The 19,717-nt window shown below is 36.7% G+C and overlaps 1 protein-coding gene, 1 long non-coding RNA gene and 1 other non-coding gene across 4 annotated transcripts in view; 1 reads left to right on the top strand and 2 right to left on the bottom strand.

Annotated features, from left to right (window-relative positions):
* Gipc2 (GIPC PDZ domain containing family member 2) overlaps positions 1 to 19,717 on the bottom strand; it is an 84,401-nt gene that overhangs the window by 38,083 nt on the left and 26,601 nt on the right. For both annotated transcript variants that reach the window (XM_058578947.1, XM_046443199.2), the window contains exon 2: positions 13,656 to 13,841. In XM_058578947.1, the coding sequence (XP_058434930.1) occupies positions 13,656 to 13,841 (186 nt within the window). The remainder of the gene's footprint in view (positions 1 to 13,655; positions 13,842 to 19,717) is intronic.
* On the bottom strand, positions 1,157 to 9,167 carry LOC131424145 (uncharacterized). The gene is made up of 3 exons (XR_009226694.1): positions 9,089 to 9,167; positions 5,853 to 5,966; positions 1,157 to 1,267 (listed from the first exon to the last, which is right to left on the bottom strand). It is a non-coding gene; the product is annotated as an uncharacterized LOC131424145 (long non-coding RNA).
* Positions 2,427 to 2,531, top strand: LOC124092009 (U6 spliceosomal RNA). Its single transcript, XR_006851483.1, has one exon. It is a non-coding gene; the product is annotated as a U6 spliceosomal RNA (small nuclear RNA).

The raw sequence follows: 19,717 nt of genomic DNA, 5'->3' as shown, positions 1-19,717 counted from the left end.
AGCAGCAGCAGATGCAAGCTTGATTCTTCTTGAATAGGTTTTTGATTGCTGCTGCAATCAACTGACTCTGCCAGTGATTCTCCAGAAGCCTTCAGTCTAGTATAGCACCACTGATCCCACTTATACTTCCTGTTGATTCTGTTCCTCTATAGAATCCTGACTCATACAGGCTCCTAAGATGGCACCAAGAATTTCTGGAAGGATTTTAGGGACAAGAGCTCTAGAAAACTATGCAAGGGTAACACTCCTGCATGAATGTACAAGTACTTCCACAGTGACAACAAGTGGGTCAAAATAAAGGCCATCAGCTGCCTCAGGAGTCACAAATCCTTCACAGGAATGACAGGACAAACGTCAGGTGCTGCTGCTACTTCAAAAAAGCTGGTGTATTCCCCATCCTTGCCACATGGACGTGTAACATCTTCTGATTGATCATTGTGTCCAATGAGAGAAACTGATCTCATGTACCTCAGCATCTCCATGATATCATCATCAAAAAAAAAAAAGTTATAAAAGATGAACCTGAGAAGGTTGGGATTTTTTTATGAAAAATGTGAGTAGATTTCCTTTTTTACACTTAAATTTTAAGAATATTGCTATGTTCATTGTTACAGTATTAGCACGCTACATGCAAATGGAAAATAATACCAATTTAAACAGAGTTTATTATTTATCATGACAAATTGTTAATTATAAAGCAAAGAAACCAGAAATTGCATAATCTGGCATTGTTTTATTAGAAATCCTTATTAGACTTCCATAGTTAACAAAAACAAAAGTAATCAGAACATACCATTCAATACAACTACATTTTCTAAACTGCCACAGAAAAATAAACAAGATTAAGCAACAGATTAGAGTCTAAAGAAAAAAATTTAAACATGCTGTTACATAACCATTTTAAAGGTATTAAAGAATTTAACTTGGACTGTTTTCTTACCTTTTATTCTAATTTATCTCTTGATATAGCTTGAAACTATTTTATATTTGATTAATTATACCATGCAAATTTCAGTGTTCTACCACATGCTATTTTTACTTTTTCAGACTTATTTTTATGAGTTTATTAAAAATAAGCATTATATAAAATTAATAAGTAAAAGACCTCACCCTTACTCCTGAAATAAAGGTTGGAGTAATAGCAATTTCTCATTGCCCGGGCTACTGAGTAGGTATAACTGTCACTAGAAGAGGACCCAGACCAAAGGAGGAAAGGCAGTTACCAGGAGTCAGAGCAGGCAGCAGGGTAAGAATCCAGGCAGAGAATCTGGGATGAAAGAAGGGAAAATCAGTATGAGAAACTTAGAGAGAAAAACCAGAAGTTGGGCCAGATTTAGAAGCAAACTTGGAGACATTGATTATTTATAGAATGGGTTACCTGGAACTTAGCCTCCTAAATAGGTAGAGTGAAGAATGAGGTAGCAATGGGGACTGAACCCAGGGGTGCTCTATCACCAACCTACATCCCCAGTCCTTTTTATTTTTTATTTTGAGACAAGGACTCAATAAGTTGCTGAGGCTGGCCTCAAACACAGTCCTCCTCCCTTGGCCTTCCAAGTCTCTGGGATCAACAGGCATGTACCACTTACCTCAGCTGGTTTTTACTCTTTTTTGAATGGTTTTTAAAAATCAAAACAATATTTATAATGTGAAAATTATATGAAACCTAAATCACAGTATCTGTAAGTAAGGTTGGTCCCACAGGGAAACACCCATACTCACTCAAGTATTGCCCATGGCTATGGTGACTAAGTCGTTGACATAATTGAGTAGTTGCAACAGAGGCTGTACAACCCACAAAGCACAAAATATTTACTATCTGGCCCTTTACAGGACATATTTTCCAGTTCCTGTCTCAGACTAGACTAGAAATTGGTTTCATTATAAGCATTCTTTAAATTTTCTAATGAAGTTATGTATATACTTTTTGTCCTGGGAAATGTTGAGACCTGGATGTTAAAATCAGGACTGTTTAGGTCCACTGTCTTTTCACCTGAGGAGTTTCACCTGTGAGAATCGTGGAAAACTACAGAAAGCATCTATCTGCCATCTCTCTCTCTCTCTCTCTCTCTCTCTCTCTCTCTCTCTCTCTCTCTCTCCTAATTATGTAATGATTTATTGTTACTAATTTTATGATTAAAGTATTAGCTACCAATTAAGAACACTGTCAGGTATTTTCATGTATTATCTTTATATCTCTCAAATAACCCTATAAGGTAGGTTCTAATATTTGAGAGAAGATTCAGAAAGGTTCAGTGACTTTCCCAGCGTCACAGGCTTGTCTGATTCTACAGTCCCAGCTTTATTCATTACACTGTACTGCCTCCCCAATCTGGAGTCCTGCCCCTTGCCCTTGAATCCTATTACTGTTCTACTCTTACTTTGACCTACTCTTACTTCCAGCTACTATTAAAAGCACATTAAGTATTTATTTCAGTACTATATACACTGAAATTGTAATCATACAGAAGAGACAAGCATGGTCCCTGCACAAGGATACCATGCAAACTCATGCACATTCCATTTTTTTTTCTGCTTATTTTGGCCAAGATAAGAATCACAGGAAGGATACATCAGAAATGAATAAAACTGATTACTTCTAAGAAGTGGGGGAAGCTAATTGAGTAGAAGGAGTAGGAGAAGAAATGGTACATCTTTGAATATATCTTTTAATATAGTTCTGATTTTTTGAATCATATAATATTTTTGTATTCAGAAAATAAAATTAGCTAAACAGGGATGAGGAAAAAACAAACAGAAGCAAATGGACTCAATAGTACTTCAATTGAAGAGCATAGTCACCTGAGGTAGGGGAAAGTAGGAAAAAACTATTCCAAGTAACTTGGGAATACAAAACTTCAACTCTATATAATTTATACACACATACACACACATAATCTAAAACAAAATGAGTGCATTCAGATCTTGAACTCTTCTCAATAGGTTTATTTTTCAGAGTATTATGGATATAGCAATACTGAAACTGGTTGGTATAAATTACAGGACTAAGTAAATGAGTATTTGTTTGAAAAAATTTCAAAGTAAATATTTTTATAGAAAAGCCAAGGAATAACCTTGACATGAGAATGAAGCATAATTATGAATTCATCATTTCTAATAAACATGTTTTTCTTTGTTTTGTTTTGTTTGTTTGTTTGCTTTTGGTACTAGGGATTCAACCCAGAGGCACTTAATCACTGAGTCACATCTCCCATCCCTTTTCTGTATTTTATTTAGAGACAGGGTCTCACTGAGTTGCTTAGGGATTCACTAAATTGCTGAGGCTGGCTTTGAACTTGCAATCCTCCTGCCTCTACCTTCTGAGTTGCTGGGGTTACAGGCATGTACCACCATGCCCAGCATAAACATGTTTTTCTAATGTTATCACTGAAAAGACCTAGAAATAATAAAACTCCAGTAGCAATGAAAGAGCACAACTCATAACAGAACTTGAATTTGAAATATCATTTTAAAAAATCAGAGTTCCTTAGAGAAATTGTTGAGTCTGGGCCTGGGAAAAGGAAGACATAAGATGAGCCTAGAACATCTTGTGCCAGAAAGTAAGGAATTGCTCTCTTAAATGATGGAAGCCACATTGAAAGAGCCAACAGGATTCCCACAGGCCAAATCTCAGGAAAATTGAGCATCAAAATCAATTATAGTGCTAGCTTACAACCCATTGAATAAAATAAGAAATAATGTACTCATGCTAATAAATAAATAAGTAAATAAGTAATGACAGCTTTTTAAAATAGAATGTTTTCTAAGAAATATATAAAGAATGATGGCATTGGGAAAACCTCATTTTGCAACCATCATAGGAAAAATTGATTCAAGCAAGATATATCAACAGATGCTAGATGTGTGGATTGTGAGTAAGGGAATAAGATATTTTCATAATCTCAAATTATCTCCCCACCATTATTTATTAATTACAAAGGAAAATACAATACCTTTGCAGTGAAAAGATGGGTGGACTCCACTTTAGACAAGTGACAAAAATTAACATCATAAATAACGAGACAAACCAACATCAAGCACCTTCTGACTGTGGTACACTGAGGACACAGCAGTATTTAATGTAATTCTCCTTCCCCAAATGCACAACCTGTCTCTAACATGAGGAAACATCAGTAAAACTCAAATTAAAGGATATCTCTCAAAAAGCTAAGGAACTATTCTAAATTTTTAAAGACTAGAAAGAAAAAACCCTGAAGGCTCAAGATAAAATAATAGTGACACCCAGTACTAGTTTTCTCCTCCCAGGGGTGGAAACAAAGCAACAGTTGTGTAACTGCTTTTGGGGTTAGTGGCTATGCATAAACATTGTAAATTGACAGCAAAGGAAACAAAACCTGGTGAAAGCCAGAGAGTAGGGATAATAACACAACAAGAGAATTCCCAGTGTCTGGAAGCTCAGCTGGGGAAAGGGGACTCTCCCTTCCAAGGGTGTAAAGGTGAAAGAGAAAAAGTTGCAATATGGCACAGAGGACAGCACCCTACGGACAAACAACTTAAATAAATAGGTGACAAGGACTATGCATTACAAGTTAGCTTTAGAGAAGAAATTCACCTCAGCAAACAGTGCTTTAGCTAGGAGCCCTTGAGATGGGTCCTACTGTCAGAGACCAAACTGCTCTGGGGGTCAGAAAATCTTGTATAATCACATCTCAGGGTTCCGGTGGACATTTGCTGCACTGACTAGATGGGCAGTGGCCACATGAGACAAGTGAGGCTTAAGGGAGTGTCTCCACCCAGCTGCAACTAGAAGGAGTGGAGGGCACAGCAGTTCAGCAATTCTGACCTCTACAACATGAACAAACCAATCGAGTGTGCTTCTGCATGACCAGGTCTGAAGGTGCCAGGATGAAGGCTAGCTGACTGCCAAGTCCTTGTATCATCCCTTTCAGTTCAGAACTCAGTGGTTCAATTGCTCCCCCTACCCTTGGAGAAATTCTGGGGATCCGCTACAGTTTTGCCATTCACCAGGCCACCCAGCACAAAGATTAAAACCCTCAGAAGCAAACATACACCTGGCACAGACCACATTCTGCCAAAATTCAGCTGAGGAGAAGGGCTTGTTGTGGTTCCAACAATCGCCACGCCCCCAGGCGCACAGACTAAAAGCCTTGTGAGAGAATATATATACCCCTTCAAGATCAACATTCTGCCTCAACCTATTCAGCAAGATACCCAGGGCACAACCTGGATACCACCCCAAACTCACTTGGCAAGAGCTGAGAGGAACTACAGCAAGCAGTAGTTGAACCACACTACTATCCCCATACCTGGTGAATTCCAACCTTAGAAGTCCTAGTAAGAAACATGTTTGAGTGCCTTGGAGGAATTTGTTGTTGTTGTTCTCTATTCTATCTTTTTTTCCTTACTTTTGTTTCATTTTTAATTTTTCCTTTTTTTTCTTTCTCATATTTTTCCCTTTTATTTTTAATATCATTTTCCCTATCCATTCTCTTTTTGTTTTTAGGTAGTTTTAATTATTTCTCTCTTTCTCTCTCTCTTTTATTTTTTCCAGTGATGAGAAATTGAACCCAGGGATTCAGATGCATCAGGGAAGTGCTGATGTCTCTGACAACATTCCCAGCTCAGATGAGAGGAATTAAGCCCAGCACCAACCATAACCCAGTCCTGCTAAGATCCTGGCAGACACTTCTGCTTAAAGAAAAGGGGGACATAAGCTCTCAACTGACCTTCCATACTAGGTGTGCACAGATAAGGAAGGCTGGGGACTGTATCCTGGACTGTATCCTGTGTTATTCCCACAGTCATATTAGAGAAGAAAAACACAATGTCATTACATCTATGTAGATCCTCTACATCATTCTTGGCCACACCTGGTCAGATCATGCAGGGCTATTACATCTGAAGATGAGTCCCACAGAGGAGAAGTTGTCATTCCAAGTTCAGTCTCCAATAAGAAGACAGGAGCTTCAGGCTCTTCAACAACACTGAAAAAATCAGCATCAAAATCACTTTCAAATAATAGTGCTACTGCCATCAACAGTACTTATGGAAAACCCCAACTCCAGATAGAGGCTACCACTCCCAAAATTGAAGTACCCAGAGGTCACATCCCACATACTCTGCTATCTATACCATATCTATCTGAAGTACAAGAATTCTCCACTCTTACAAGTCTTGCTGAGATAGTGTATCTTTTCAAATTCAATATAGTATGCTCTGTGCCCTAATCCACAAATCACAACCAAACAAGCTACAGGGAGATTACACTATGGAGTCAGATTAGAAATAAACATACTATATGACAAACCACTGCAGTCACACTGGCTTAAGAAAAATGCATACCATAAAAACAGAAGAGATACTGACCCCAACAGATGTGCATATTGAAAAACCAGCCTCTACCTCAGAGCAAAGCCTGTCCAAGGAAGGGACATAACCTTTGTCCTTGGAAAAACCCACAGAGCACTCCTAGGCACATTCCTACCCTGCTAAGTTGTTTATCTACAAATAACAGGAGAGATCTGCTGCGCCAGGTGTCCCTGACTCAGTCAGGCTAGGTGGAGATCCATAGCAACCCCCTAGCAGCCACCAATCAGCATGAGACAGGGAAATACCTGGGATGCCAGATGACCCTCCCAGTAGTTTATGGTAGTTGATAACCTGTTGGGAAACCATGTAGTTCAGCACATACACCCCTCTTGGCTTAAACCAATCAGTTCAAAGGAATACCCCTTTTGTACTGAACAATCACCCCTATCCAACTTGTTCCCGCCAGTGAATGTGCTAATCATGTTTTAGAGTTGTTATTTGATTTTCCCGCGGTGTGTGATGATTTGCTATGATGTATGTGAAGTCCCTGCCCTCTCCAAAGAATGTATAAAAATGCTGCAAACCCTGGGCTCGGGGTCTCTCAGCGTCACCAGTTGCTGTGTGTGCGTGCGGAGGACCGAGCTAGCTTGCAATAAACACCTCTTTGCTGCTTACATCTATCTTGGGTCTCTGGTAGTCTTCGGGGGTCCTGAATTCGAGCATAACATAATCTCAACATAGATGGACAAGAAATAAGAACAAACAAGGTAATCTGTCACTTCCTAATGTTCATAGTACTAAAGAAAAAAAAAGAATAGATGAATGAAGAGAGCATACAAGATCTCTGGGACAGCATTAAAAGATCAAGCATCCATGGATACAGAAAACATAGCCAGTGAAATAATAGCAGAAAATGTCCCATATCTTAGGAAAGACTTGGACATCCAAGTATAGGAGGCATTTAGAACTCCAAATAAACATAACCAGAAAAGAACATATCCACAATATATTATACTTAAATTTCCAAAACTACAGAAGAAATAAAGAATATTAAAAGCTGCGAAAGAGAAGCACCAAATCACGTTTCAAGACAAATCCATTAGACTAACAGAAGATTTCTTACCAGAAACTCTGAAGGCCAGGAGTACATGAAACAATACATTTCAAGTCTTTAAAGAAAATAATTGCCAACCAAAAATACTATACCCAGCAAGGTTAGCCTTCAGAATAAATAAGAAGAAAAAATACCTTCCATGAAAAGCATTAAGTAAGCATATAACATATAAATGATCATATAACTTTCAATAACTCTGAATGTGATTGGTCTTAATTCTCCAATAAAAAGACACAGACCATCTGATAGATTAAAAACCAAGACCCTGTCTGGGAGGGAGCAGGGGACACAAGACCCAATAATACACTGCTATTACAGTTTGAATCTACAATGTCTCTCCAAAGTTCATCTGTTTAAGATCTAGTCCCTACAATAGCCATGTCCAGGTGTGGGGCTTTAGGGAAATGATTGGATCACGAGGACAATACTCTCATTAGCAGATGAATCTGTTTGGTGGGTTAATAATTTAAAGGACTACTAGAAGGATATAAAAACTGTAAGCAGTTGGGATGTGATTGGAGGAAGCAGGTCATAGGAGTGTGTCCCGGAAGGGTTTATTTTCTATCCAATTCCTCCACCACCACCACCACTCCAAGAACTGAGCAGATTTTCTCTGCCATGCCCGTCCACCATGGTGTTCTGCCTCATCTCAGGCCCAAAGCAACAAAACTGTCCAACCCTGAACTGAAACCTTTGAAACCATAAGCCAAAATAAACATTTACTCCTCAAGTTGTTTATGCCAAGTATTTTGGTCACAGCAAAAAAAAGTTGACTAACACAGCTGCATATAAGAAACTTACCTAACCTGCAAAGTGAAAGTATAGAAAAGGATATTCCAAGCAAATGGAATGTGAAAGCAAGTAGGAATAGCTGTAGTTATATATGACAAAATAGACTTTCAGACAAAATCAGTTAAGAGACAAAAAAGGTCACTTCACTATCTACTGATCAAGGGAATAAGATATAAAAATTATAAATACATATGCACTAACATCAGAACATCCAATTTCATTAAAAAAAAATACCAGTAGACATCAAAAGTAAAATAGGTCCCAATAAATAACATGGGTAACTTCAATATACTACTATCACCAATAAATAGATCATTTAGACAAAAAAAAATCAACAAAGAAACATCAGATTTAAGTTATATGATAGATCAAATGGACTTAATAGACATCTATAGAATATTCCACCCAAGAGCTGCATAACACACATTCTTTTCATCAGCCCATAGAACCTTTCCCAAAACAGATTGTTTATTATTCTATAAAGCAAGTCTTAACAAATTCAAAAAAATGTAATAATTTCTTACATCTTATCTGATCACAGTGGAAGGAAACAAAATCAGCAGCAAGAGAAGCTGCAGAAATTATAGCTGAGCACCCAGTGTCTAAATAAAATTCAAAATAGGATTGGGGTTCATAACCCACTTGAATCAAATGTATGAAATATGATATGTCAAGAGCTTTGTAATGTTTTGAACAGCCAATTAAAAAAAAGAAACTTAAAAAAATAAAAATAAAATAGGATTGGGGATGTGGCTCAGTGGCCAAGTGCCCCTGAATTCAATCCCTGATACCCCCTCCCAAAAAAGGAGAGGCAGAAATAAAAGCACATGAAAATTGAACATAGTATTAAATAATGAGTCACTGAAGAAAGCCAGGAGCAGTGGCACATACCTATAACCTCAGGTACTCAGGAGACCGAGGCAGGAGGATCACAAATTTGAGCCCAGCCTTGACAACTTAGTGAGATCCTGTCTCAAAATAAAAAATAAAATGGCTTGAAATGTAGAGCTCTGTAGTAGAGCACACCTGGTTCCAACCCAGTACCACCACACACACAAAATCATATATATATATATATATATATATGATATTTTGAAAAGTTATGTTAACAAATTGGAAAATCTAGAAGAAATGGACAAATTTCTGGAAATGTAGGCCCTTCCAAAATTGAACCAAGAGGATATTTTAAAAAATAGAGCAATAACAAATAATGATATGAAGCAGTAATAAAAAGTATCCCAACAAAGGAAAGTCCAGAACAAGATGAATTCACTGCTAAATTTTATCAGACTTTTAAAAAAGAATAAACACTAATATTCCTCAAACTAGTCCATATAGATCCCTATATCCCTATCTCTCACCTTGCCCAAAATGGATCAAAGCCCTTACTATAAGATATGATGTTTTGAAACTACTAGAACAAAACACAGGAGAAACCCTTCAAAATATTGGCACAGATAATGATTTCCTGGTTAGGAACCCAACAGACCAAGAAACAGGCAAAATTTGACAAATGGGATTAAAGCAAATTTAAAAGTTTCCAAACAGCAAAGGAAAATCTAAAGAGACAAACTACAGGATAGGAGAAAAACTTTGGCAGCTATTCAGCTGACATAAGGTTACTATAACTCAAGTCAAACACAGCGGCACATGCCTGTTATTCCAGCAATTCAGGATGTTGAGGCAGAAGGATGGCAATTCAAGACCAGTCTCAGAAACTTAGCAAGGCCCTATGCAACCTAGTGAGACTCTATCTCAAAAAGAGGAGTGGGGACTGGGATGTGGCTCAGTTGTCAAGCATCCCTAGTTCAATCCCTGGTACACACACAAAAAAAAAAAAAAAAAAAAAATCAAAAAAACTTAACAACAACAATAAGAAAAAAATAATAATCCAACCAATAAATGGGCAAATGATCTGAAAACACACTTCACAAATGTAAGTACAAATGTCCAATAAATATATGAGAATGATCAATATCTTTAGCCATCAGGGAAACGCAAATCAAAACAACATTGAGATTTCATCTCATCCCAGTTAGAACAGCCACTATCAAAAAAGTAAGCCAGGTGCAGGGTTACACACCAACTACTCAGGAGGCTGAAGCAGAAGGATCACAGGTTACAGTCTAATCCTGGCAACTTAAGAGAAACTCTGCTTCAAAATAAAAATAAATAGGCCTGGTAATGTAGTTCAGTGGTAGAGCACTCCTGGGGTCAATTTCCAGTATGGGAAAAAAAATGTTGGTGAGGTTGTAGGAAAAAAGGCACCCTTATATACTGTTTGTAGGAATGTAAATTTGTACAGTCACTATGGAAAACAGTATGGAGGATCCTCAAGGAAGTAAAAATAGAACTACCATATCATCTAGCTATCCCACTCCTGGATATATAACCCAAGGAAATGAAGTCAGCATACAAAAGAAATAACTTCACACCATGTCTATTGTGGCACAATTCAAAATAGTAAGAGATGGAATTAGCCTAGATGCCCATCAATAGATGAATAGATTAAAAAAAATACACAGACACAATGGAGTAATATTCAGTCATAAAGAAAAATAAAATCCTGCCGTTTTCAGGAAAATGGGTGGAACATCATGATTAAATGAAATAAGCTATACACACAAAAAAAGACAAATATCATATTATCTCTCATATGTAGAAATGAAAAATAGATGACCTGAAAGTAGGACTATGAAAGTCCAGAAAGGGAGTTGGGGTAGGGTAGGAGAAGTGGGGAGGACATTATCAGAGTTTAACATATACATGTATGGAATGTCACAGTAATGCCCATTAATTTGTACAATTACTGTGTTAATAATTATAATAATTTTTAAAAGACTAAAAAGACATAACAAATGAAAATCATGACCCTGGATTAAACCTGTACTAGGGAAAATGGACACTATTAGGAAAACTGTTGAAGCTGAAATGTAAACTACAGCTTAGTTTTAAAGTATTATATAAATGTTATATATCCCAAGTACTACATATATATGTGTACATATATACACACACATATACATACTAACACACACACAAATGTATATAAGAGAAAATAAAGCAAATGTAGAAACTGGATATTTAGGTAAATGATATACAAGAGTTCTTTATATGTTTATGCTGTTTTTGTATGTTTGAAATGATCCCATTTTTAAAATTTTTATAAACTAAGTATACAATATGATATGAATCTCTCTTTTAAAGTGAACTCCATGTTTGCTGTTTGGATTGTGTTCCACTTTCTCCTTTGCTACCAGGTTCTTGGTCTCCACAGGGTTAATGACTAGTACTCTAAGGCAGGCACATGTTAGACAAGGCATTAAAAAAAAAAAAAAAGAAAGAAAGAAATGCGAGCTACAAACGTCAGAGGCTAACATTTAAAAAATCCACACATATTTGCAAAACTTCCAAGCCCTTCTCTGCTGACATTAGAAAGTCACTGCTGCATATGCCTCATGTCCTGAGCTTCCCTTGGATAATCCCACATGACTTTCCCAACTCACAGATTTTCCATTTGGTCACCCACTCAACCTTCAGCACAGTCATATCTTTTGCAGAGCTAAAAATAGCCATTCTATCAAGTGGGTAGTTGAAGCATCATTTAGTTAGGAAGATAACTTTCCTAAGACTATTTCTTTAATGATGACAATGCATCAGCAAATCAAGATTTGGACAAAATAAAGACATGCAACATGCTGTGCTGCATGCAGCCTACCACTAATTCTTAGCTCAGTGCACAGAAATTCCAGGCCCACTGTGAGGCTTCTTGGGATTCATATCCTGAATTTTTCCAGCTGTACAACTTTGGGCAAGTTACTTTAACCTTCCTGATCCTATTTTTACATCTGCAAGATAAGAGTTGCTAATATTACCTTCCTGTGGACAAATCTCACAGACATCATGTTGAACAAAAGAAGTCAGAAAAAATAGAGTGTATAAACTTCAAGAAGCAAATAGTGACAGAAGTCAAAAGAGGGCTACAACTCTCCCCAAAGGGGTGGAGAGGAGAGTATTTACTGAGAAGGAGCACAGAAAGGCTTCAGAGCAGTAGAAATACAATTTCCATTGATCTGTGTGATAGGTACACAAGTGTTATGATGTAAACATTCATTAAAGCTGTACATTAAAAATTTGTTACATCTCAGCCAGGTGCTGTGGCACATGCCTGTAATCCCAACTCAGGAGGCTGAGGCAGAAGGATTGCAAGTTCAAGGCCAGCCTCAGAAATTTAGCAAGGCCCTAAGCAATTTATCGAGATCCTGTCTCAAAATAAAAAATATAAAGGGCTGGGGATGTGACTCAGTGGTTAAGTGCCCCTGGGTTCAATCCTGTACTACACTTATGTGTAACTACTGGTACTATAACTACTGGTACCAAAAAAAACAAAAACAAAAAGAAAGAAAAAAGAAAAAAGTTCTTACACCTCAACATAAAAATAAATAAAAAAGAAAAAATATAACATCAACAAATAGAATTATTGTGATATGTAAATTAAAAAATGTATGCCAAGTGCCTATTACATGGTAAGCATTTGATATAAGTCAGCTGTTATTATTACAATTAATGGTAACTCCAAGCTAGGAGGATCATCTGATCCCAGAATTTCATAGCTAGACTGGGCAACATAGCAGGAAACCATTTCAAAAGAAAAAAAAAATGCTTCTGTATTGACCAAGTACAGATTTTTTGTACTTGTCATTCTTCCCCAAACAAAACAACAACTATTTACATAACATTTAAATTTTATAAGAATTATAAGTAATCTACAGATGATTGAAAGTATGTAGGAGAATGTCCATAAGTTATATGCAAATAACGTATGCAAGATGTAAGCATCTGAAGATTCAGCATCCCCAATCTCCCCACAGATGTCAGGTGACAACTGTCCTCATTACAACAGAACTATTTTAAAGAGGCATCTACCTTTTTACTACTCCTGAGTTCGTAAAAATTTTGTGCCATTTCAAACTTCTTTCTCTTGCCTTTGTCTCTCTATATTACTTTCTTTGTATTTAAACAGAGAAATTATACCGTTTGTGTAATTTTGAAGAGCAATTTTAAAGAAGTAAATAAGATAGCTGAAAATCTGTGCAGTTAAAAGTAACCCTCATCACTGGATGTCAGCATGGATGTCATCTGATTTTAGAGCTGCAAACCTGGAAAAACTTACATGGATAATGAATAGGCACCAGGAACAGTCTTTCTTTTTCAGTAAGTTCTATATTCTAGAGGAAGTTTAAACCAAAGGGAAGAAATTCAAAGGAAGGGTAAACAAAAAATTATGTCTTTGAACATTTTTTTTAAATGAAAGTAAAACTAACATTACCAATTCATGCATGCCTGCTGAGCTGCCTCTCACTCTGAAGATCATTTCTAACTGTCATTGACCTGGTAGATTTTTCTTAAATGTTAACTTCAATTAGGTCACAATGTTTTGGTTTGCTTTTTAACTTACCTTGATAAAAGCATAGCCAACACCATTATCTGTAATGGTGAGTCCAAGTGAATCCTCAGATTTATACACATTCACTTCTTTTTTTAGTCCTTTCACATGGGCAAATATAAAATCTTCAAGACCTAATTGCCCTCCTAGGAGTTTTTCCATGTCAATTTTAGGTGTGTTTAAAGTACAATATAAGATCTACAAAGAGAAAGAAATATATTAAGTTAGTTTCTATTAGAAAAATGTTCTGGTCATTAACTTATTTGATAAACATTGAGTGAAATAGTCCTAAATTTATGATGTCTAAGTCTACACATAAAACATGTTTGTATGCTGGCTGGACAAAATCTGAAACTCATTTTCATATAGAGACATTAGGTAACATGTACTGTTTCCCATAGGCCTGACAGTAGCTTTATAAAGTACCATGTTATTTCCATATCACAAACAGGAAATTGAGGCTTAGAAAGCTAGGTTGTCTAAAGTCACAAAGTCAGTACTTGTCAAAGCCAAGGATTCGAGGTGAGATTCTTCACCTTCAAAGTGTTTTCAACTATCAGATCTGCTATTTACAAGGTTGAAAAGACTATATTCCCAAAGATCTGCATAACGCATATTCTGCATGATACACACATGGCAATGAAAATACAGGCAAACCCACATGTGAAAACTGGTAAATATATTTTTTAAAAAGAAATTTTTTATTTATCTTGCATTACAATGCTTAAAAAAATTTTTTCATGGCTGGACATAGTGGTGTACCACCTGTAATCCCAGCAACTCGGGAGGCTGAGTCAGGAGGATTCCAAGTTCAAAACCAGTCTCAGAAACTCAGTGAGGCCATAAGCAACTTAGTAACACTCTGTTTCAAAATAAAAAAATAAAAAAAGCTGGAGATGAAACTGAGTGGCAACATGTCACTGGGTTCAACCCCCAGTACCAAAAAAAAAAAAAAAAAAACCATTAGTGAATGAGGTGTGAAAAGTAGAAATGTTTTAGGGCTAAATTAAAACTTAAAGACTGAAAAATCCAATCCCTTAACTTTAAAAAGGAGGACTGAGGTTTGGAGGAGTTAAAGAAATTTATCCAAATTCACAGGATAGTAAAAAGGTAACCAAAAAAGTAGCTTAACAGAACACTGCATGAACACTTTAACGAGACTCCTTATGTTTGGCAAATCTCTATAGGACTTCATTTTCCTTCAGAAATATGACTTATTTTACTAAAATATGCAGTGCCACTCTTAATTATGTTAACCATAATCTGGGTAATTTGGGAGTCCAAATACAAAATTATGGAAGAGAGGAAAGGCTGAGAATTTGTCACTGGTTTAATGTGTCACTGTTAGCAAAAGCTCAGTCCTCATCCCCATGCCAATCCAATAATGAAGACAAGGTTTTGAAAAAGAAAAAAGAAGTTGTATTGCTTTGGTAGCAAAGGAGAAAAGCGGGGGACTCCTGTCCCAGAGGCTGTGATTCTCCCCATCAGCGGGAACAGACTTGTTTTTAAAAGATGATTCAAAGGCTACATTTTCTGTCTAGAGTTGTAATTCACTTGTTCATTTAAAGACAGTCATTTCTTATATCTTCTGGTGCCATCCTCAAGTGTGAATTACTTTGTTCCTGTGATGGGTGTGTGCTCAAGGACAGATAACCCTTCCCTTGATGGAGAGAAATGATAATTCTGTTTCCCCTGAGATTAGGATGAGGGGGTGATTAGGAACAGGGAGGGTGAGAGGAAGAGAAAGAAACACATCTTAAAAATAAGAAGTGGCAGAGCAACAAGGACTATATTCAGATAATAAAGTGGCCCACTGTTATAAGACCACACCCAGATCAGCACCTTCATCCCAAAGCTCTCAACACCCCCTGTATCCCTGAGTTTTACACCATTCCTAGTTCTCACCAGAACCCTAAGCCTTAACACCTCCATAATCCTCATGAAGCTCAAAATCAGGGGGCAATTCCTATTTATCAAATGGCTTTTTAGGCCATGTCAAATGAGTCTGATTTAGCCAGGCGTGGTGGCATATGCCTGGCATTCCAGCAATTTAGGCAGCTGAGGCAAGAGGAGGATCCCAAGTTTGAGTCCAGCCTTGGCAATTTAGCAAGATCCTTTCTCAAAATAGAAATAAATAAATAAATAAATAAAAAGGATAGGGATATAGCTCAGTAGTAAAAGTGTGCTGGGTTCAATCCCCCATACCCAAAAAATAATAGTAATAATTGTGCCTAATTTAGAAGAGCTTCATAAAACAAAGCTTTCTCTACTACACAATTAAAAGTTTACAAGGTCAACAAAGGAATTAGGCAAGGAAAAGACCCCTGCACATACAACAGTGAATGCCTAAGGGAAAAACTAATGCCCCACCCTTTCCTCTTTACACCCTGGTCTTTCCGGAGCCTTTCATTTAACTCTCTGTGTTCCTAGAATGGGTAAAATACATTCAGCCTTGTGCCCAATAAGTTTTTACAAATATCCTCTACTGTAAAAACTGTAATATTCCCAGTGGGTAAAAAGTTAGGTAAGCCAAGAATGGCTTCTTTTTGTAATTGTAAAATCAATGACATAATCAGTCCATTGACAAAAACCAATTTAAGTGGTTGGAGGGGAAAGCGATTATTCACAGCTTTTCTGAACTCCTTTCTCAAAATCGTGGGAAGTGAGAAGAAATAACAAACAGTTCTCTCCTTGTGCTTTTTTTCAGTGAATCTGTCAATCATACTCAAAGCATATCTCAAACACCCCTAACATGAAAGCAACTTCACAGTTAAATAGGAAATAAAAGATTAAAACATAATGATATAAACAGGATAGGAGGAAACCCAAAAAAGGAAATCTCACACAAACTGACCTTCTAGTTACTAAGCCACTTCCTTTCTTTCAATTTATCACATGTCTCTCTGCAGAGCAAACATTGGATTTCCTGTAGATAGAACCCTTTGCCATTATGCTTCCTCCCCTGCAGAATAACACTCCTTTCCAAGCAGCCAGAAGTTGGCAGGCAGGCTTCTTCTTCTTCTTCTTTTTTTTTTTTTTTTTTTTAATAAAAGGAGTGGAGCCAGCTATATCCTTCACTGAACAGAGATCAAAGGGAAGTTGTATTGAAAACTCACAGAAACGTGATGGCCACTAGGAGGTGAAGTAAAAGCCCTCCTTTAGCAGCAGGTAACTAAAGCTCCAAGACTTCTGAGCAGCAGTTCATCACGTGAGAATAAGAATCTACCACTCACTCTATATATATGCACATCTTTCAGCAAAGATATCTCTAAGTATGTGACAAAGGTCTAGAAACTCAAACACAGGGCTGGGAATACACCTCAGCAGCAGAACACCTGCCTTGCATGCATGAGGCCTGGGTTCAATCTCTAGCACCAAAAAAAAAAAAAAAAACCTGGATTTGCCAGGCACAGTGGTGCACAATGGTCCCAGCAATTTGGGATTCTAAAGCAGGAGGATAACAAGTTCAAGGCCAGCCTCAGCAATTTTGCAAGTCCCCGTCTCAAAATAAAAAACTAAAGGATCCAAGGATGTAACTCAGTGGTAAAGCACCCTTGGATTTATTCCCCAGTACTAAAAAAAAAAAAGAAAGAAAGAAGAAAAGTAATTCAAAATATCATCATAGATACTATATTTTGAACTAAAAAATACAGTGCTACACCATCTTTTAAAGGCTTCACAGTTTTTAGTCATTCATCTACTCATTAAATACCCATTTAATACCTGGTTTTTGCCAAGTTCTGTGCTGGACACAGATGAATATCATAATCCCTATACAGGAGGAATTCCCAGGCTGGCAGATGGTCCACTGAGGTACAGTAAGGCAATAAAGAGCCAAATGTAATATAATAAAATCCATAAATATTTAAACCAAAAGGAACCTAAAATACATACCATGAATTTTCCTAAACTCTCATATAGTTACTGTATTCAAAATCTAAAATGCCTGCCTGAACAACCCACTCCACCCCTATGTGACTGCCCAGGTGGAGTCTAAACCTAATAATCACTCTTTCCATTTTGCTCATGTAATATAAAATCTAGCGCTTCCTTTGAGTGACTGAGTCACCTTGTCTGAAGTCCACTCAGTTTAACACACGTATTTGTCACTCTAACTCTGCTGAGAGAGGGGGATCTTAGTCATTCTTCTCTCTCCTACAATGTCTAACATAGCATATTCACTTACCTCATCTAACATGGCACACGTGCATGCTAGATTTTATTATCCTCATTTTGTGGATTAGAAAATTGTGACTTTATCCAATTAACACACAAGAGTCAATGTTTACTGTTGAAAAGAAGCATAAGGGCTGGGGGTATAGCTCAGTGGTAGAGCTCATACTTAGCATGCATGAGGCCCTGGGCTCAATCTCCAACACCAAAGATAGATAGATAGATAGATAGATAAGTAAAACTGAAGGAAACATGATAGAAAAGAAAAGAAACAGTGAGTTGGTAATGTTGTAAAAACATTCCTCTAGGAAATGTGTGCTTCCAAATTAAAAATATGTTAGATAAAAGGCAGTAAATGTAATACCTTTTATCTTTTACACTCTGGGAAATAAATTAAATTCAAAAAGATTAGGAAAGCAAATGCATGGCAAGGTATCATGCAATATAAAGAAAACGACTGATCCATTACATATAATAAATAACTTCTATGTTTTTCATGAAATTCTCAACACATTCTGGGGTATTTGTATTAGGTGCTTTACCATCATCATTGCCTATTTTCATAAGAAAAAATGGATTCTTTTTCATGATTTTTCATTTTTTAGAGTGGTATTTCCCAAAAGAAATAAAATGTTAGCCACATAATTTTACATTTTCTAATAACCACATTAAAAAAGTAAAGTCAGGTGTGGTGGCACACACCTGTCATCCCAGTGACTTGGAAGGCTGAGGCAAGAAGATCTCAAGTTCAAGGCCAGCCTCAGTAATTTAACAAGACCCTCAGTGACTTAGCAAGATACTGTCTTAAAATTTTTAAAATAGTAATAAAAAGAATTTTTAAAAATAAAGAAAAAGAGCTGGGGTTATGGCTCAGTGGTGAAACACTTGCCTTGCACATGTGGGGCACTGGGTCCAATTCTCAGCACCACATATAAATAAATAAAATAAAGGTCCATAAAAATTTTTTTAAATAAAGAACAACAAAGTAAACAGAAATATGTGAAATTAATTTAATTTATAGTTTAATTATATAACCTAACATAACCAAAATATTATAATTTAAACATATAAATATAGTTCACATTTTTGTATTAGGCTTTTTTTTTTTAGTTGTATATAGACTCAGTGCCTTTATTTATTTATTTATTTATTTGTAGTGCTAGGATTGAACCCAGTTCCTCACACTTGCAAGGCAAGTGCTCTACACTGAGCCACAACTTTAGCCCCTGTATTAGGCTTTTAAGATCTGGTATGTATTTACTCTTATGTCTTTTCTCAATTTAAACTAGCAAGCCACAAAGTATTCATTAACCATATATAGACAGATCAGTTGTAAAATTGCATGTCTTTATCAATATTATACTTTGTGTTTTCCCATTTCTTTATATCTGATCATATCATTTTCTCAGGCAAAAATGCCATACCTTGAACCCAACTTCTATATGTCTGTCAACACCTTCCCCACCCAATGAAGCCTAAACTAATTTTATCCACTACTATCCCAGAATAATGTTCTTTCTTCATCTTCTACATACCTATTAGATTTTATACTACTCTTATAGGGCTACCACATGCTAATTTGTAAACTTTTAGTTGACATGGATTTTTATCTTATTGTCCTTCACATGCCTATCACTGTCTTATGTATAGTGAGAGAGAGATTAATAAAAGTAGAAAGCTATTGCCCTTGGGGTTACAAGATGGAGGGCCTTGAATTGTCATTACTATACTGGTTACCAATAGCTACAGGACCATTCACCTTCGCTTGATTTTCCTCTGGCAACTTCTCCATTTAAGCCACAGGGCAGTTTGGGAGTGACCCCACCCTTAGTTCCATTGAGATTGAGTCATGATTAAACTTAATACATTTAATGGCTTGATTAAGTCATAATCCAATTTAG

This window comes from Marmota monax, unplaced genomic scaffold (assembly GCF_021218885.2).
Source record: "Marmota monax isolate L192 unplaced genomic scaffold, Marmota_monax_Labrador192_F-V1.1 WCK01_AAM20220418_F8-fsc00046, whole genome shotgun sequence".
Classification (NCBI taxonomy): Eukaryota; Metazoa; Chordata; class Mammalia; order Rodentia; family Sciuridae; genus Marmota; species Marmota monax.
The sequence above is the reverse complement of the archived record's forward strand: the minus strand, read 5'-3'. Positions and strand labels throughout refer to the sequence as shown.